Source organism: Gavia stellata, chromosome 10, assembly GCF_030936135.1.
Source record: "Gavia stellata isolate bGavSte3 chromosome 10, bGavSte3.hap2, whole genome shotgun sequence".
Lineage (NCBI taxonomy): Eukaryota > Metazoa > Chordata > Aves > Gaviiformes > Gaviidae > Gavia > Gavia stellata.
In genome coordinates this window covers 11,056,571-11,077,728 of record NC_082603.1, presented here as the reverse complement: position 1 = coordinate 11,077,728, position 21,158 = coordinate 11,056,571, and the positions used below count along the sequence as shown (strand labels likewise).

The window sequence follows — 21,158 nt, the reverse complement described above, 5'->3', positions numbered from 1 at the left end:
AAATTGTCGGTGGTTGAGCACTCAATATTACTGGTCTTTAGCTGTAAGTAGTTGGCTTTCCAGGGGAACATACCTGTTTTGGTGCAGCGGGTTTTTTGCCTTGTGTTCACTTGCTATTTGCTGATGTAGCAACTGTTTGAAACTGTGGTGGTAGTTTAGGATGACACATTAGTGGGTAAAGTGTGAATAAAGAAGCTGAAGGTGCTGGATTGTTAAGATTTCATACGATTTTGTAAATATGTTTTCTTTTGCTTTTATGAAAAGACTAAGAGTGTGGTTGCATTCTGCAATAAGCTTTCTGTGGAATAGTTAGAGTAAGAACAGACTTAATGGTCCTGTGGAGTTTCTTTCAGTATTCCTTTGAGCAAAAAAATACATGGACTACATGATTTGCATAGAAGTCTACTTTCAAGTATTTTCTACAGTGGCACCCTCATTTGCGTATTGTTTTTAATCTGACAGGTTTTAAGTGCCAGAGAAGTTAGAGTGTGTTCCTTAGTTTCACTTTTTTTATGAAGTTGCTTCAATGTATTTTGTCCTTGTTCTTTCTTTTGATTACTGATGCTTCTTCCCCCCTTTTCCACGGCATCTTGCTCTTCCTGCCGCTGCTGGCGGGTACTCCACTTTGATCCCCCAAACCTGGGAGCTGAAGACCACTGTCACACTCGGATCTTCCTGACAGCCGTGCATCCTGTTCCTACTGCACCTCTGGCACTTCATGTATGAAACTGTTAACAAGCGGATTTTAATATGATATGAAGAAATATTTTTTTTTTTCCCCCAACACATAATCTTCTTATGTGAATGCTGTTTTTTTCATCGGGTGATTTAATCTGCGAAAACGTTTGGGTTGCATGTTATGGTTCATCTCATATTTTGTTTCTGAATCACTGTTGTAGTAATAAAATACTATATTGATACAAAAGCATCATTATAATTACTGTTGCGGGTATCTGTCAAATTATTTTAAGTATGTAGCAGATTTTTGTCTTTGAACAATAGCAGTATTATAAACTTGGTTTAGAGAACTAACTTTTTATTGCTGAAAACTACTTATTATAACAAAATCAATTCTGCTTATTGATTAAATGTGTGTTTATAAAGCTGTTCCCTGCAATGATGATATATCATTTCAGCTTTAGTAATTGCATTCTTGGGTTCACGTAAGAAAAACAATCTGGAACTTCTCTTTTTTTTCCAGACAAGAAAGAAGAACTGCCTGCAATAAGCTTTGCTTTGCTGCCTTCCTTTTCCTCACTGCGTTTCTTTCCCACTCCCATAACTCCTGGCCCCAGCATCTTCTTTCCCCTCTGCACTGACAGCTTTTTTCCAATGAATATCTTTACAGCATCAGAGAAAATATAGCTGGAGGGATACTGAGCAGTCATCTAGTCCATTTCTCTGTCCCAAGACATGACCAGCTCTGCTTGGCAGTCTTTTTGTCTGTCCTGCTCCATAAAACCCACAAGGATGAAGATTCCTCTTCTCCAGGCAGAATATTGGACTACCTAATTAACCCGTTTCATTTTACCTTACCTGTGTTTTTCTGTCTGAAATGATTCTCTCTTGCTATCAAGAGAATTACCTGAGGTGATGTTTCTCAGCATGTGTTTGTAATTTCTGTTCCATTACTGAACTGAATGTGTGCTAATTAGCTTATCTTGTTGTATTTTTGGGTGACGTTTATAATCTACAAGCTTAATGATTGTGAAGAGTATTTTTAGAGTATATTTAACTACTGAAATTTTGGGGAAGTTACCACTCAGAAAACTTTCTCTCTCTTTATTTTTCGTAGTTCCATGTGCACTACTTATCTACTCTGTCATGAGAAGTAGTACTTTTATATATGCTTAGATTTGTTACAGAAGTTAGAAGTGGTTTTCCTAAAAATATGTATGGCATGCGTTGTGAATTACCTCTATGGGAATAGATCTTGGAGAGGAATTACTTACCTTGAGAATATGCACATTTACCAAAGGAATTGTCAAGCGTTACTGGCACATGCTAAGATGTACTTTTGTAAGAAATGTCTATCCTGGTTGTAGAAGGCTTAGGAAGAAGCACTACTTGTGCGTGCATATATCTATTTACACATGCAACACACAAAATCTTTTACGTGTGTGCTTAACCATTTCCTCTTACTACTACATTTACTTAGAATTGGCGCAAAGTGTTTGTCCCAAAAAGTCTGTTAGAAGAAGAAAACGAGGAGAAACTCAGGTGTTCCTCAGCTGACTATAGCAACAGCTATTTCTGAGTGATTCTCGTCCTCTCACTCATAAAATCAGCATAAAATTGACCTAACATTGCCAGATCAGATGGGGTATTTGGAAAGTATCTTCAGATTTACAAAGACTGAATTTTCTTTTCCCTGAGGATTAAAGTGCGTAAAGTTGCAGAATCGGATTATACTTTCTCTTTTTATTTCTGAATCAGTACCCTTTTGTTTCTTCCTTTGAAGCACTTGTGAGAAGTTGCCACAAAGATGTGTCATATGCTGCCTGAGCCTAGCTCCAAAAGCAGAAACAAACATAATCTTTTGAAAAAAGCCCAATCCCTGACTTGGATAATTATCGTAAAATCCCAAGGCTTTTTATAGGTGTTAGGGTTTGGTTTCAGAAAGTGAAGGCATAGAAAGAGTAGAGTAACCTCTCTTTTTGAAGCAGAAGTCACATCAGATTTTCTTACTTAATAAATGTATGGCAAGTACCTGCTAAAATAACCAGTTAAAAGTCAGTAATAACAACTGCAAAACCCAGCTCAAAGCAGTTGGACAAGTCTTGGAGGCGTGTAATTTTTACTGAATGTAGCACTGAATGTTTTTCTTGAATTGAGTTAGGAATATTTTTTTATATGTTGGCTCTTTTTTGTTTTCATCAAGGAGTATTAAGAGCATTATTCTGCCTGTTTTATATCACATGAATCTAATTATCCTCTCAGGATATAAATATCCTTTCATGATATGAAAATAAATGGTGTTATACCTGTAGTTCAGTGAACTGGAATTTACTTTAGAATTGTTCTTATTATTTCAAGTGAGACCAAAGTAGTACAAGAGCGCCCTAATAATATGAAATGAAGATAGCAAACTGAGCAGGACACTGAATTATAGTTGCAGGTTTTATATCTGTTGGCATGTAAAGGCACCAAAAGAGGTTATTGGAGCTGTTGATCTTGTTGCCAGTAGGTAAAGGGTGCTCCTGTGAAATGCTGTTCAGCTCCATTGGCACCTTGCTAAGGTGTGAATTTTATCCATTTTTTGACCCCAAATCCCAAGTTACCTAAAGCCAAGTTTTGCTTAATTCTGAGATTGTACTTAGCTCCTGATTGTGACCTTTTAAAATTACGCTTGGAGGTTTTGCTATTGCGATCTGCTTCCTTTTTTGAAGCCTGGTAGTTGTACTTCCAGTAAGAACAGTGAAAGAAAGAAATTACATTTCTTTCCTATTTAGAAGTTTATACACACTAAACATTATACAAAGTATCAGAAAACCCAGTGATTTTGTTACTGTGTTGCTAAAGCTTTCATTATACTAAATGTTTCTCATATAACTGTAATTAACATCTGCCAAAATAATCCTCCCGATTTCATTGCTACGAAGAGGTGAGCTTGCCAAGTCGGCTCCTCCTGGGTGACGCTCTGTCAGCCTGCCTTACTCCAGAGCGGTCCGTGCACCTATTTGCAGACAATAACTCTTGAGTTTTGCAATAGAAGCAACTATAAATGGTACTGCAAGACTTGGGAAGTTCTGAATAGGTGATAAGAAATGGGAATAGATGTAGCTAGCAACCAACTTGTATTTCATGAGGTCTAGCAAATGCCTGAGGCCAGATTGCTGCTGGGTGAAGCAGTCCTGCTTTCTTCCCACCACAAGTCCCCATCCCCCACTTTTCCTTCCTGTTTTCTGGTGCAAAACCAAGCGTTTTGGGGAACTGATCTAGTTGATGCTGACCTGAAAAATTCCAACCTATTGGTTTGAAATTGGTCAGTTCCCTCATCTGGTTCACCATGTAGCTGTGGAAGTGTCTGCACCAGCAGGAGACAGACAATGGTACAGGATCACCGAGTAGCTGGTAGTGGGAGTGCAGTGGGATTGCTCATTTGCAGAGAAATTCATGCTTGAAATGTTTGTGGACATATGGCCTTAGATTTGCAAGCTCTTTTAAGGTATTTTTTGGATTCTGCACAATTTCCAGGGGTTTTTAGCAAGTAATTTATGAATTACTTAACATTGAGTATTTGATATCTGTTACTGTGCTTTCTACTCATTGAATTTATCAGAGATCACTGTTGACATATAACAACTTTCTTTTTTGTTATACTAAATTGGAATAAAAATAAGAGATCACTTACAGTATAGGCACCCAGATATTCAAACTCCTCTTTTATCTGGTCATTACACTGATATGTTTGTGATTTAAATACATACAAAATAGATGGGGGAAAAAAGTTTCTGGTTTAAGTAACTATATTTATTAGCTCTCATATTTTTATAAACATAGCTTCTTATCTTGTTTCACACCTGCCTCCAGAAGTTCTCACTCCCCATAGTAGATGGAGGAAGATTCCTTGTGCAAAACACATGCATTTTCATAAATAATAGCTGCAGAACCCTCCCCAGATGTTCTTGGGAGCAAAGATGTGTTTGTCCAATAAGAAGAGTCAAATGGCCACATTTTTGTCTAAAATCTCCATTAGATTTGAGTTAAATGAAAATTAGGTCTAAATTACGTAGAGTTGATTGACAAGTTGAATTTTGCAACGCGTGCAAAATGTATGTTCCACTGTTGGTTTAACATCTGGCCCGGGGTGAAGGAGGAACACTGGTTTCAGTCTCCAGCTCCTTGTGAGTGGGCCAGTGGCAAATGCAGGTGCAGAGGCTGCATGTTGAATAGTAGGATTTGAAATCAGCAGCTGGGAATGAAAATACCATCAAAGGCGTTTCCCTTCCATTAAAACTTCAATTTGCAGCAGCAAACATACGTGGGAGGGTGAAGAAGAGTAGAAACCTCCGCACTTTGCCGAAAGTGGAGAACCCTCTGGTTCTGATGTAAAACATACCAATAAGAAGGAAGTTTCTGATTTATCAGACAGTGCTAGCGCTAGAGACTGAAGCGGGAGCCTGAATACATTTCCCAGATCTTGGCTCCTCAGGAGACAGGAATCCCAGCAGCTCCTGAGGTAGCCACGAGGTTGCAGTTCTCATGAGGCAGTGTCCCCCAGCACTTGCCGGCGGGTTTCTCCGTTCATTTTACTGCCCTCTGGCACCCAGAGCTGTTGTTGGCCGCGTGGTCAGCGGTGGGAGGATCTGCCTGAGGTTGGCTAGGACATGAGCAGAAATTGGAGAGCTCTCCCCCTAGTCCAGGCTTTGCCACTGACCTGGGTCTCCCTTGCAGGAAGGCGGGTAATTTCACTTTTAGTATGTGGACAAATGCTTCTGCTAATCTGTTGGATAGAAGCGTTGTGAAGCTTTGTGGGTGTTCGTGATACAGTTTAACAGTAGCACCTCGGGTAGGTTTTGTATCACAGGAGATTAAAAGCTGGGAGGATGAAGAGCATAATTTGTTTTTTTGTTGCAAGGTTATCATTCAGGTCCTTGTGTTAGATGCCTTCAAAATAATGTTAATTGTAGACTGATACATAGCCTAAATATCACTGATTATTTTGATAATTAACAGTTTATAATAGGTTAATGAAAATTTTAAGATATTATTGAAATGTTCATTTTAAATGGCTCTGAACAGAAAATTTTCAAACATGCTAGCTCTTCTAAACTGTTTCTTGAGAGTGCTGGTTGCATTGGTACTGTCTTTAAAATCACAAATGACACTTTTCTATACCTCATAGAGATACTTTGTTTTTTCCCTTCTTATTATTTTACATCTCTTTTTCCTTGGATGGAAAGAGGTTTTATATCACTTAATTTCTTTAATTAAATTAAAATGTGAAAATTGAACATGTTCTTTAAAAATGAAGTATTCAAAGGTTAAAAAGAAAGAGTTGAATATGAAAATACTTTGGTACATTATAACCTGCTACCATATGTAAAACAATAAACATACAGTTTCATAAATATGAAATAAGTCTTTTCAATAATCTAGTATCTTCCTTAGTTTTTAGATATGTTTTTGCACTTGCCTCAAAGCTTGACGCTAAGCTGACCCTCTCTTTAATATTAATGTACTCTGACTGTAATACTCTGTTCCTTTGCCTCTGATTAATGCTGTCTGTCAATTATTTACAGATCCAGTGGTACTGTGGAAGTTCCCGGAGGACTTTGGAGACCAGGTTGGAAACATGAGATTGAACTTTTTTTTATGTTAGAATAATAATAAAAAAGCTCTTCTATTCAGCTGTGGAGAGGCAGATGCTAATGATAGCAGGGAGGAAGTCTTCGCCCAACTGGTGGCTTGGTGATTAGAATGCCTCTGTGACAGGAATATGCAATAGCAGTTTTAGAGCACTCTATATCATACTAGTTCTCTATCACCTTATTTCTGATACTGAGTATTTTATAAGCTGTTTCTGTTGGAAGTGTTGGGTTTTTATCTGTTGTAGGATTGAAAATGTGTAAATTTGTCGAAAAAACTTGGCCAAACATTGATGTTATAAATTGTGTTAACAAAAACCACCAGAACAAAAAAGTTGAAGAGCTGCACGTGTGTCCTTTTGATGTCAGAACCTGTGTGTCGTGTTCCTTTAATCCCTTACAATGCAAAATTTTATATATTTATTTGATAATATTTTAGAGATAACCTAGTTATTTGCTTGGAAAATAAATAAATAATCCCCAGACCCTTATAAGAGACAATGATCTAAACTCACTGATTTTAAAAGTGTGATAGTTTCTATCTATAATTAATCCTCAAAGGAAAGCTTATACATACAGGACTGATGGATTCTTTCACTGTTTGTAGTGATTGCAAAGCTATTAATTAGTGTGTTGTTTTGTTTTTTTCCTGGACTATTTTATTAAAGTTTTTAATATTAAAATCTAATGAAACTATTAAATTTTATTATTGCAGCAACTTTTAGATGCGTTTCTTCTGTGGAAATATTTTTATTTTCATAAACAAAAAGTACATAAAAACACTAAATAGAATAAATATCTCTGACTCAGTGTCTCTCTTTGCTCTTCTTTTTAGACTGATACTGAGTCAAACATTCTTCATTGGTAATATCACTGCAATGGATGATCTGGAAATATTTTTGTACAGTAGATCTTGATAAATCGTTGTTTTTTTTTTTTAAAAAAATCAATAATACAAGATTCTATAAAGACAGCGCTATAAGGTGATTCATGATGAAAGGAATAAATATCCAAACATACAAGGTAGGATGCCTGGTTAGGGAATAGCATCAGTCAGAAACGTGCAGCTTGTAAGATAGTGATAAATAGTACATGAGCAAAGTGTGCTGTTATATGTTCTTAGCTAGACATCCAGCAAGTTTTGATGATTTTCCCAGCTGCAGAGTGATCATCTTCATTGTAATTTAAATTCTTTTTTTCTAGTTTGTTTTGTTCTTTTTCTTTTCCCGAAAAAAGACTTGATCTTAAGAAAAGGAAAAAAAAAAAAGAAAAATTATGTATGAAGAAAAATGGGAGCTCATTCAGTAAGTCGAAGGTTATTCAAAGAACAGCTGGTGTAGAAAAATGATTAGAAGATGAAGCCCACTAAAGACTGGAGGGGAATCATACAAAGATGCAATAGATGTACATAATCTATGAAAACCGGAGTCCTCAGGCAGCTCTCTGCCTTTGGGCTCTGAAAAACCTATGCCTGCACATTGTGTCTCAGCAGTGTAGGGAATCTACTGTTTCAGGTAAATTGCTTGTGTTCCTGGAAAACAGCATGTTTTAATCCTCATCCTTGCAAGCGAAATTTTCCGATCAGAACTGCTGGATTTGAACAGAACATATAGCAGCTTCTATAGCAAAACCCTGAGCCAAGTAGTCAAGTGAAATTAGCAGAAGCCTTCTGTGCGCATGCGTGTGTGCATGTTGAACTCTGTAGGTTTGGATTGGAGACCTGAATATCTACCAGACTTAATTTTTTTAAAAAAATGAGATCTCACTAAAACTATCAAGGCTAATTTCAATGAAAGTTTGTGGGGACAGTATTAAAAGAAAAAAAAGAAAACGAATATTCTCCATCCTATTTTCCAGTCATTTCTATTTTAAATGTAAAACGTGCGAGTTAGTTTTTGGATGTATCCCAAAGAATCATCTTTCCTAAAATCTAAGGGCTGTCTGTTTGCACAGTGATGTGATAACAGTGGGCAAAATATTTTCCTCTCGTCCTGATTTTTTTCTACAGTTTATCACGTCACCTTTTTGTTACTTTCATAACGCAAAGAAAACTTGTCTAAGCCATTTTGATATATTCCTCCTCTTTCTCACATCCGTCCTCTCCGTATGCCTGAACTTTCCAATGCTTACTCATCCCTAATCCTCTCTCTCATTCTTGTGGCCTGCCATTTTTTTCATACTGGACAGTATTCTTCTTTTGGTCTCTTCTTTTCTTAAATGTTGACTTTCCAAAAATCTTGTTTTGCAAAACATCCCATCTGTTTTGGATGGGATGTAGAAACTACAGATGATCAGGAAAAAGAAAAGATAAGTGATTTCTCATAATCACTTACTCAAACACAGTCCATTAAGTAAAGGTTTTGGTACCACAAAAGAATTTGCAAGTTTCGTTGTTGATTTCGTTTTCTGCCAAGACTGCAGGGAAACCACTTATTTTCTATCTGGTAATTCTTCAGATGCCAGAATTAGAAGGAAAAGGGAAAAACACAGAATGGGGAAAGAAAAAAAAAAAGTAATGCTTCAAGGCAGGAAATGAAAAAGACTTCTCTTTGCCAGGAGTATTTCAGAAAGTTGTTTTTGGTTTTTTTTCCTTGATAGTGGTAGTAACTCACTTTTAAGTGACTCTCAAAACTATCAGTTAAACAATGAACTCATGTTGGGTAGAATTCTAAGTACAAAGAACCGCACTACCATTTCAAAGAAAATCTTTATTAAAAAGTACCCTAAAAGCTGAAAGAATGAATCTGTTTGAGACATCAGAGTTACAATGTACTGTTGTACTGGCATTAATGCTGTAAACATGAGTTTGACAATGTTGAAAAAGTTCTGAGTAATCTCAGCACTGTAGAAAAAATGTGAAGGTTCCTGATTTGAGAATATATAGCTCATCTATGATTATCCTCACAAGCTCACATTTGGATGAGGAATGGGTTGTAGCCATTTAATGGAATATTTTTTAAATTTAAAACATAGTTTAAATATATATGCCTACAGGCTCTGTCTTGTAGTATGTTCAAAACTCCCCTTGTGCTCAGTGAAATTTTTCTGATAGAAGATGCATATGTTTTTAATCTTGAAATTCCTATTTTGTTTATTCAGACTGGTTAGACTAGAGTTTAATTTCAGCCTTGCAAGCTCATTTTCAAACAGAGGTGTATATAGAGAAAATAATAATGCTATGATATCTGGAAAAAAAAATCCAGAATTTTAAGAAGAAAGTATTTTTTAAGTGCTTTAGAGAAGCAACCCAAATAAACCCAACACCTTTGCTTCCAAAATGAAATACTTCATAACTGTTGAAAATGTGTATCTCTGCAGAAATTAATGTCACCCGGCAGAACTGAGATCTGCTGATGCTGGCTGTCTCCTCATGGCAGTGGAGTCAGTGGCAAAGCCCTATTGATGTCAGATGCGTCCAGGTGCCTCTAGTATGCCTCTATTCATAGCTGTTCTGGAAATAAAACCTCTCAAGCTTCCGGTAACTTCACTGGGTTGAAACATTGCTGGGAAAAGGAGTAGTGCTGGCACAAGGAAGGGCGAGAGCTCAGTGCTGATAGCACCAGCAGGTGTTAGTGGCTCTGCCAGAGGCAGTGCTGCTTTCTGTGTTGTCTTAACCTTTGAAGCATGTGAAGTCTAACGTTTCTTACAAAGTTATTAATGACAACTATTTTGGGTATTATTTTCAGCTGTGTAAGAATTCAGTTGCTTTTTAATCTGACTGTTTATTGGCCCAAAGTGATTTCCATCTGCAATAGGTCCCAGAGTATTATGGTGTATAGAAAAACTGATCCATTGAATAGTTCTTATTCTTCTCCCTTGTAATCACATAATTTCTTTCTTTAGTCTGCCACTTCTCTGCTGGTGAAAAATATCTCACCAGAAAGATGATACAAATAGCTAATATGGCAGGAGATGGTCTTACCAGAAGCCACTTTAGTAATATGAAATATGCCAATGTGTTGTTGACTAAAGATGTGGGTTAAGAAAGAATTGAGACTCTGCATTAGATTGTTAGTTGTGTTGCTGATTTCATCCTACCTTCTCTTGCTCTCTGCTTTCTAAGGCAAGCAGACTAAATCTGCTTTTTCATGTCAGGCTTTTTGCAAACCCTGCAGATGAGTAACCGGTAGGGGGTATGGCATCCCATGTGAGGAATCTACTGTTTTCTATGAAGTTACTGTAACACCCTTTGTGTTATTATCTCATATTTTATATCATAACATCTGTTTTTTATTTTTATTGTATCACATTATTGAAAAGTCACCGCTGAATTGTGAGCAATAAACCTTACACCTTATCCTGTAGTGACCTAACTATTAAAGCCTGATATTATGAATCTGATAGATTTACATGTATATGAAAATATTTGTATAAATAAAAATATACAGATACACATGCATGTGTGTAAACATCAGTTGTTTAAGGGATAAATCCTGTGAAGTACTAATACATTAGTCTTCCTTCAGCAAAGCGCTAGTCGCACACTTTACTTTCAATGTATGTATTGACTATTGAAAGTTAAGCCAGGCTTAGATGAATGTCTCATTGGAGTCAAAGTGCTCAGTTTCTTGCAGGGTGGAATATTCAATTGCATGGATCGTGGCATCAATTATATAAATGAGGTCAATATGAAAGAGATTATATTCTTTTTTTAAATATTTATATAATAGCACAAGTCAGATTTAAAAAAAAAAAAAATCTCAAGAAGCAAGCTGAAGTCTGTTGTCTGGGTCAAAATAATGTGTGGAAGGCAGTTGTGATGATTTTGTGTTCCTCTGTGCTCTCCTAAGAAAGCAGCAGGAACCCAGGAGGTACGAGACTGTTTACACTCTTTTCAAGGCTGCAGGCATGCTGTTAGGGGATACATCTCACCGGCTTTCTGCATTTGATGGCTTTGTTCTTTTATTCTGATGAGGCATTAAATACATGTTTCAAATGTTTATGCTAACTAGATAGGTGCTTGCTTTTGCGTTTTTGTTTTTTTCAGTAAATCTTAAAAAGGGTTTTGGGATTTTGTTGCTTGTATATTGATAAGTTTCATTAGTATTTGGGTATATTGGTATGAGAAAGGAGGAATCAGTCTAATTTTCAAAAGTATTTTTGTCTAAATGTTACGCATTATTTTTTAGTTTAAAGATATTTTGGAGCTTGAATCCCTGTGTAACTTTGAGGAAAACAATTAACCCAGCTGAGATGATGGCAACTTTGTGCATTGCAAGTAAGCTTTATCAGGTTAAGATAGCTCCCTGTGATTTCCTGACACTTTGTGTTTGAAAAACATACTGTTTTTATTGTAAGAATACTGTGTGTGTATGGCAGCAATGCCTTCTGTCTGTGCAAATCACAGCTGATAGATGATCAGCAGAAAAACATTCAGAGGTGTATTTATAGTTGCTGACTGCCCCGTGTGAACAGAGAAGATCTGTCCGGTCCTGATAAATATTCTGTGAAATAACTGCCCACCTAGATATGCTGGGAACACCGAGGATCACCGAGACCCTTACATCATTTGAGATGTAAATATTCCAAGATGCATTCTCAATTTTTTTTTATTTCATCCCAATAGAGACATAATAAATTTTTATTTTGAGACTTTTATTTTCAAAATCATAAAAGCCCAATACTGAAAACTTGGAACTTTCTTGAAATTTTGAGGACAGGTGGCAACATCAAGTATGCTTGTTTTCAGGATTGTGGCAGTTTTGTTTTAGAGAGATTTTAAGTTTAAAAACGTTGAACTTCATCAGCATATGGTACTGGCTAGCCTCATCTCTATCAGCTCTTTTGTTATCTTGTTATTGTTACAGGTCTTAATGACAGTTGTAAGCCATAGTTCTGGATGCAGGGGTTAGTCCACCCTGGGGAGGAGAGGGAGAAACAGCAGTGTGGATTATGGAAATATGAATTGATCTAAAAAGCAGCTCTCTTGTAACAGAATGGGACTCAAAGAAAGACTGGGGAGAAGCTGGTGAAAAGGCGATGGAATATGATGTGAAAATGATCATTTGAATGCTTTCCTTTTCATTCCCAGCTGCTGTGTTCTGGTGAAAAGGCATGCATTTGTATATCTTAAGGCTGGGTGAAAAAGGACCAGATGAATGGAATTACTTGTTAGATATGTTTTCATTTTGAGTCAAATAAATTATGTGCATTTTAATAGACTGTATGCATATGTTAGCCTTTTTCTTTATCATACAGCTGTGATATTGGGGGACTACATTTTGTAGAAATGTTCTTTTCTCTGTTTGCTCAAATAAGTACAGTATTAATATTTGACTGTCCTTCAGATATTCTGTATCAGCCTATTGAAAATAACTGTTAGTGATTTGGCTTATTCCTACAGCCTTCAGCAGTGCGCCAAACCAAAGGAGAAAAAATTAACTGATGGCTGAAACAGTGATGACAATCATTTGGAACGTCTTCCAGAAAGACTGCCAAATTATCATGTGTGATGTTGTTGTTGATTGACCTCAACTGCCCTCAGAATATTCCAGTCTAATGTCACCCAATTCCTTATTCCGTGCTACCTTAAACTTTTCTCATCTACTTGCTTAGTGTCCTCCATCCATTTTAGTCTTTTGATGTGTTGCCCCTGTTTTACTTTCAGCATTGCTCTTGTGTCTAAAGCTTACTGCTGCTTTTTGAGGAATATCCTAAGTAGCTCAGCCTCTTTATAAGTTTGGTACTGGATGTAATATTCCTGAACCCTGTGTTTGGTTCTCAGCTCTTGCTCTGCCTTTCTTGATATTTTTCTGCAGAATTGGGAGAGCATTTGAGACACATTGGTTCACTGTTACTGCTACAGATATTTGAAGTGTCACTTCAAATAATTTGTTTATATTTTGTTAAATAAAATAACTTTCTTTTACATATTACTTATGTTAGGAAATGGCCTGGGATCAGATGTCATAATCCAAGTATGATGAAATCAAGGAACCAGGGCACTCTGGTGCCAAAGAAGGAGACTTGATGGGACTGAGATCAGGAACTGGAGCAGCAGAGGGCTTTGCCAGCAGCAAGAGCAAGGCAAAGGGTGGTTAGTGGGCTGCAGCTGGAGGGGTCCAGACTACATGGTTTGGGATCTTGGACAAGGAATAAGTGAAGGTGAAACAGCTCCAGGCAGGTGATCAGGAAGGGAAATACATCAATCCATCAGAATATAATTATTTCTGGTACTCATTACTTCTGAATAAGTTTTCAAGGCATTGTGAACTACTTGGCTGATAGACTCGATTTGCTGCTTCCCTAAGCAGAGGTGTCAAGTTTCTGGTTTTTGTGTGAGTCAGTTTCTGTTTGCAATCATTAATAAAAGTAAAATCAGTAACAAAAGATTCACATCTGAGAAATAACCTGTCTGTGAGGTTACCGTGCATGCTTACCTCTGCCCTTTGTCCTTCACTAGGTACTAATGGCCACTATTAGAGAAAACATACTGGGCCAGTGCAGACACAGTGCATCAGTTCTTGAATTTTACACTAAGTCGGGAAGAGGGAAGACCTCTTTCAATTTATAGAGAAATCCTGCTGTAGGAACAGGATTTTTTTTTAATTTTCAGTAAGTGCAGTGAATACTTGGGTTGGATTTGTGAGTGTCTTCCCTGAGCATGGGCAGTATCATTCTTCTGGATCAAAGTGAGCAGCCTTCCTGGCTGTAGCAGCTTGTGCTGCCTGGCTTGCTGGTGGAAGCTGCCTCCCTCCTCTCTTAGCTGTTCAGAGTTGGCTTATGCTATATCGGACATCTAAGCTAAGCTGATTGACTTTGTGCTGAAGTGGCTGACGGATGCTCACATGCAGAAACACCAGCCTACAATTGTTGCCGAGTAATCTCTAGCAACGATGCCATAGCAGGGAGCCAGAAGGTCTGGACACGCTCAGCCATAGGTGAAGTGAATGTACATTGCGTATCTCCTTGGGAAAAAAATACATCTAATTGTATGCCCATTGTGTTTTATTCTTTGTGATAGTCACCTGTCTGCATCTGGTAGCACAAGGGTTATGTTAGCACTTTAAAATTATGCTTGTTTGTATCTTCCCTGTCTATCTTTGGTCTTGGAGTTGTTTCATCTCTCTTCCATTTTTTCAACACTGTTGATAATATCTGAATTTAGTATTGAAAACTATTGCTACAAGTGATTCTTGTTGAGCTATGTAATGGTAAGGCTTAGAATTTGACCTATGCTGCCTGTAAAACAAGAAATAACCATTTCCTTTATGAAAAAAATATCACAAATAATTGTAATTATTAAACGATAATCCTAGCAGGTTCCTTAGAAGCTGATTTCCATTCTCAGTTCCTCTTCTTTTGGCTACAGATTATTCTAGCTCAAGAAACCCAGCCCACGCATGTAATCAGTTTCACTACCCTTTACAAAATAATGTGGTTCCCCGACTTCCCCTACTAGTGACACAGCCGTGCAAGCCTGCATGGTCCCCCATAGGACTGTGCATTTAGAGGTGGACGAGCCCAGTTAAGGGTTTAGGTTTTGGACTGTCTCGCCTTATTTATGTGCATAAGTCACTCTCTACTACAGATATTTTCTCTCGGCATGGCACCCAAGTTGTTCATTAACTTATGTGATACTGTTGTGGTTTGACCCCAGCTGGCAGCTAAGCACCACTCAGCTGCTCACTCACTCCCCCTGCCCCGTGGTGGGATGGCAGAGAGAATCGGAACAAAAAAAGTGAGAAAACTCGTGGGTTAAGATAAAGACAGTTTAATAGGTAAAGCAAAAGCCACGCACGCAAAAAAAGGCAAAACAGGGAATTCACTCACTACTTCCTATCGGCAGGCAGGTGTTCATCTCCAGGAAAGCAGGGCTCCATCATGCATAACAGTTATGTGGGAAGACAAAACGCCATAACTCTGAACGTCCCCCCCTTCCTTTTTCTTCCCCCAGCTTTCTATGCTGAACGTGATGTCATACGGTATGGAATATCCCTCTGGTCAGTTGGGGTCAGCTGTCCCGGCTGTGTCCCCTCCCAACTTCTTGTGCACCCCCAGCCTACTCGCTGGTGGGGTGGTGTGAGAAGCAGAAAAGGCCTTGACTCTGTGTAAGCACTGCTCAGCAGTAACGAAAACATCCCTGTGTTAACAACACTGTTTCCAGCACAAATCCAAAACATAGCCCCATACTAGCTACTGTGAAGAAAACTAACTCCATTCCCACCAAAACCAGGGCAGATACTTCATTTATTAACTACTTTTAAGTTTCTGAGTTGCCAGCAAAATCAGGATTTCATCATGGCATATGCTGTATGGTCATTTTGGAATGTGGAAAGTTCTGATTCTGGAGGAGCATCACCGGGCATTATACGTCATATTTTCTCTCCCCAGCCTGAGCAGGCCAATTCTTGCATATAAACAATCTGCAGATCTGGTGCTGACCTTTCTGTGCACATCAGTACTGGGTATTTGCTGGGCAGACCAGTTGTTCAATAGAAGCTTTCCAGGCAAGGAATGACATCCTACTATTTACACTCTCTGTTTCAGGGCTTGTCTTTTACATAACTAATGCAGTACTACTTATTTATACTTAGGATTTAGTTCAGAAAAAGGAGCAATTTCATATGTTGCACTCAGGCTGCTGTTCCCAGTTTGACTGTTGTAGTCATAATATTTGCTTGCTTGCTTCTGAAATATGCCTGGGTGAAAGCGTAATGGTTAGAAAACTGAGGGAGTCAGAAAGTGTTAAGTGTTATTTCAAACAAGGTGGAGATTTTTGTGGTGTTTTTTTTTTTTTTTTTACCTGCTAGTCTGCAAAAATATGTTTTATGGACAAATATAGACTTTTTACTGATGTCGTTGAGAGACTTGAAAGAACTTCAGTAGTTGTCAAAAATGTTTGCTGGTTGTACAGCCAAAAGTCTGGCAACCTCTGATCACCTGCATTGAAAAGACAACATGGTGCCGTGTGTGGATAGAAACCAGTATCTAATTTATAAAGTAAATCCATTTAGCTGTTCTCCCTTCTGCCTCAAAAATGATCTTCTCCTTTTCTTGCCTCTGACCTTTCATTCTGGTTTCCTGGTTGCTGCATGTTGTGGGTCTTCTGCCTTGGCTACTTCCATCAAAACTGCAGTTGCCTTTTTTTGTTTGTTTCTTTTATAATTAGTACTATGTGTAGTTTGAAGTCTCCGGTGAAATGCTAGAATTTATAGAGGGGGAAAAAGAATATTTGGAATGTATTTGGAACAAAATATGCTTAGAGTTGAAATGAATCTGAAATGTATCAAGTGTCATCAAGAACAGAGTTTGTCATGCCTGAAATTTTATGACTTTTTTCAGTATATTTTATTTTTATGGAAATGCAGCTATTTATTATTTGTAGTATACTTTTATAGTTAGTTTTCCCTTTAAAAATTTCTTTGCTTGATGATTGAGAAGAAAGTCTTGCAAGTTAGGAGCCTTTTGACCTGAGTGTCAACTCCGCTCCACTTGTGATATTCCTTGATACTGCTTTGCAGACACTTCTGAGATTGCAAACTTCACTTTAAAGCAATATATTGCATAGGTAGAGTTGGGTATGTTGCAAATAGGCTCATTTCTGTCTTGAGCTATCAGAATATTCCAAGGTGGAATGGAAAAACTAACAGGTAAAATAAATAAGAACCAATTTTAATATGTGCTTTATTTTATGGTAGTTATTTTTTCACCACTGGAGAAATAGCATCTGAACAGGATGTGCAGGAGGTTATCAGTGTTGCTGCCAAAGCTGCATCTTAACTGGTGTTGTAAGCAGTGGGAAACCTTAAGACGCCTTGAGTGAAACAAGTATTGCTGCCCTCTTAGCTATGCAGGATGACATGTGGATTTTAACCTGGCCTTCAGAGACTTACATATTTGGATTTTGAAAGTCATGTCTACCTTACCCTAGTTTAAGACAATTTCTCTGTTGAGTTTTCAGATAATGTTAGAGATGATGTCATTGAAAGTTAATAAATGATTAATAAAAAGTCACTTTTTCCCTACTGCATGATGCAGAAAATTGTGTGTCATACTCTGCTGTCTTTTTTTTATATAAAATGTAATTAACTTTCTTAAAGATAATAAATACGCTACTACCTTAGAATTTAAATATTGCCCACATAGTAATCTCAAGAGCGGAGATGGAAGAGCATATTCTCTGTTTTACCCAGCTGTCTGATATTGCCTAGGGAATAATGGTCTCCCTGACATAAGTCTGGGAAGTAAAGGGAAACTATTTATTGGTGCATGGGATACAAATATTACATGCTTGTTAGAGCTGTATGGCAAAGTACTATTTCTCTTGTTTTTGTTTGCCTTGCCAGTAACAGGGGTAGATTGTAACATTTCAATCTACACTTATTCTAATGGGAACTTTCTTCGGGAAGAGCAGCATTGTCAATTTTTATGTTTTTATGAGGAGTTCCAGGAAAGTTGAGGGTTTTTTAAGCAGGTAAATTAACATGTGCTTAACTTCATATTGTTTTAACTATTCTGCTATTTGTAACTGAGTTTGTTATTTTAGAGTGAACTTTGGGTCCCTGGATGCTATGCTGGACACAACTGTGTCTGAAATATGCTTTGTTTTAAACTGGTTACATGATGAGATTCAAGAACAATTAGACAAATAGAGACTCCAACATTTTATAACTTGGTTAAAATATCTGCATTTTTAAACTTACTCTGTGCTTGTTTAGGAAGCATTATTCTTCAGTCTTGCAGGATAGTGAGATTAACAATGCCTTTTAAAGTACTCAGGGTTAATTAATACATTTGTTCTTTTCTCCTTGTAAGGTGCCTTTGAAAGATGCTCTAAAAGCAGTAGAGTCTTATGCATACTGCCTGGGATGCCAGCCTTAGCCTGCTGTACAGGGCAAGAGTGTCCTGTAGTGTGCCTGCAGTCAAAGTGTACCGCACCCAGGTCATGTCACTGTTGCAATCATTAATTTTGTTTCATTTATTTTTGTCTCTATTTAACATACTGTTAGTTCTAAGTGATGTTGCAACAATCATCTATAAGTCCAGTAGAAGATACAGCTGACCTTCAGGTCTCCCCTGCCACCTCTATAATAGCTACTTGTTTACATGATTTTCGTTCTCTAAGAGCTCAAGATCTTCTTGTTACCTCGTTGTCTAGAGTCTTTCTGTCCTGCTACCTCATCTGTCTTCATGATTTAACTGTGCCCTTATTGCCCTGTAGAGCACAGAGCAGAAAGACTAAGCTACCAAAAATCTTCAGCTGCCTGTATGGCAGGGGCAGGTAGGTGAACCAACCTTTTCTTCATTCCATCCTCCTCTGAGGCATGTAACTGAGATGTGGCCAGGTGGAGAAGAGATAGGAAGCAGGAACGAGAGAAATTAACTCTGAATGGAATTCTGCAAGTGATCTCCTCATTTGCAGGTATTCAGCTCCTCGTTCATATTAGACAACAAATACTTCTCTGAATAAGCTTTAGAAAGATGAAAAGATAACACTTTTTAGAGAGCAAGTCTTCTAAAAGGCTTGGTATTTAAGTGTTATGAGCAATTTTATTCTTCTGAATGTCAGTCATAGGTTGTGGCGCCTCTCCAGTTGTAGTTTATGTGTGAGTCCACTAAATGAGGATCAGAAATCTCTACTGTTCTCAGCAGTGGAGTAGAATTTGTGTTCTGTGAGTCAAAACAATCTATGATTGTAAGAATGTACACATAGCTCAGCTTAGTGGAGTTTTAATCTTTCTTTAATCCGTTAGTGACAACTTCTGCTACATGGTCCAGAATCAGCTTCCCCTTTATATATTTGTCAGGGATGTATGAACTCTTACATGTCAACTGTATTAGGATAGAATTAGGTGTCAGAAAACACAGCACTATCCACAACTTACTCTGAAAACTGTGAGGTTAAAAGAGCAGAGCAGGTCTATTCTGAGGGAGCTGTGATTGCAGAAGTTTTCATCTTCTGGGAATAGAAGTACTGCAACAGGTAGAGCTCAGAGGGCACATCTATGGGTCTATGTTTTGCCACCCACACAGCACTGAAACTCCTGTGTCACACAGTTGTGTTACCCCTATCATTTTACATCGTGACTGCATTCATCCTGTGGTCTATGCTGCAAATGAAATGGTGCTATGTGCACGTGACTTTCATGGGACTATCCCGTAAATATGACTAGCAAGCCAATTAGTAATTGCTGTTAAATATTAATATTCCTCTGAAACAGTTTCAGAGAATTCTTCATAATTTGCCTTGAGACCTAGAGGAAAATTTGAAATATCTGAAGGTGAAAACGCAGAAAGTTAACTACTGATTGTGTTTCTTTCCAGTGTACAAAGTGGGACTCATTGCTAGGTCTGGAAAACTTTTTTGTTTCATGTGATTCATAAAGGTTGAAGAAAGATGTTGCTTGTGTTGCAGAGAGCTTGTTAGAATCATGTAGTTGTACGCTTCTGCTTTCCAGTCCCTTCTTCACAAGTAGCCTTGAACTCCTGAAAATTCTGAATTATATGTACACTTTATTTAACAAATATGGAAACGATAGCTAAAATATTTAAAACTGGAGATTTCTGACTTTTAAAAAAAGGTTAAAAAAAAAAAGCCATGTAATTCAGTGGTTCATTCTTGCAATAATTAAGTTCTATAACCTTAAGGTACATTTTTATTTATTTATTTTTTTAAGAGCTTTACATCTCCACCCTAAACCATTTGCATTTAATTTCTGTATTCTTCTTTGCTTTAATTGTTCAGAAAGCAGCCAATAATTTTTCTTTTTTTTTTACCCTCAGAACTAGTAGATAATCACTGAATGATGCACTTTTGAGAGAGGCACATAGAGGTTAAAAATAGTTATGCAGGACTGATAATGACTTCCATACTTTAGACCTTTGGATTTCTGTGAATGTAATCAAAGATTAAAACTTTTTATTATTCAAACCATTTGGGCCTTTCTTTATTGTAGCTACGATTTTCTGATGAGATTTTTAGCAGAGGTAAGATCTAAATCTTTGAAATGTAACTACTGCTGCTGGCTTTGCATGGGTCCCTGCTGTGGGTGTGCACGGCTTCAGAGGAAGGAAAACGAAAAGTCAATGGCGAGGACAGAGTTTGCCTTTTCATCGTCTGTTTTATGTGGCAGCATTAGAATTTCACCTTTGTTGAGCCATAATGATGAAGGGCTCAACGCTGCAAGATCCTAAGCAGCCTGGCTTTGATTTAAGAATGAACCTAAATCTCTGCTTAACTTTAGGCATTTAAATATTCCCACTGAAGTCACTGGTTTGAGTCAGAAATACCTGTCATGACAGTCTTAAATCTCAAGTAGATCTCTTGTTTGTATGTTTGGACTGGCACTGGGTGACTGAAAACTATGGTAAGGAATAGTGAAATAGAGTCCCCTTTGAGGAAAGATCAGAGAGGAAGTTAGGTTAACAGTGAAGAAGAGAGGACATTGTAGTTGGAGATGGAGATTTGAGTAGGGAAAACTGGTAAGAACCAAGAGACCTGCAGTCAGGTGTTTCAAGAGAGGACATTTAAAGAGAGGTTAGTAGGGAGAGGAAGTTCTAGCAGGAAGAAAATAAGAGTTTTGAAGGACAATTGGATCAAATACTAAAATAGAATAACAAGTAGATTTTGTCAACAAGGGGGGGAAAAAAGGAGGCTGTTCAATAAAGTAGATACGACGAAGATAAAAGACTGGCAAAAAAAAGAATTTCCCCTTTCAGTGAAAAGGTGTGGGGAAAAGGACTTCACAAAAATAAGGTAGAGAAATAAGAGAGAGGCAAAAGCTAGAAAAATATCATTACTGAGAAAGAAAACAGTGGAAGAAGTAAGGATAATGGGGGGGGGGAGTGTAAAAGCATTTTGTAACTAAGTGTATGACCATTTATTTGTGCTCCTGTAATTGATAT

The 21,158-nt window shown here is 37.6% G+C and overlaps 1 protein-coding gene across 2 annotated transcripts in view; it reads left to right on the top strand.

Moving 5' to 3' along the window:
• DENND1B (DENN domain containing 1B) overlaps positions 1-21,158 on the top strand; it is a 157,238-nt gene that overhangs the window by 33,481 nt on the left and 102,599 nt on the right. For both annotated transcript variants that reach the window (XM_059822085.1, XM_059822084.1), the window contains exon 3: positions 6,246-6,289. In XM_059822085.1, coding sequence (XP_059678068.1) covers positions 6,246-6,289 — 44 coding nt within the window. The remainder of the gene's footprint in view (positions 1-6,245; positions 6,290-21,158) is intronic.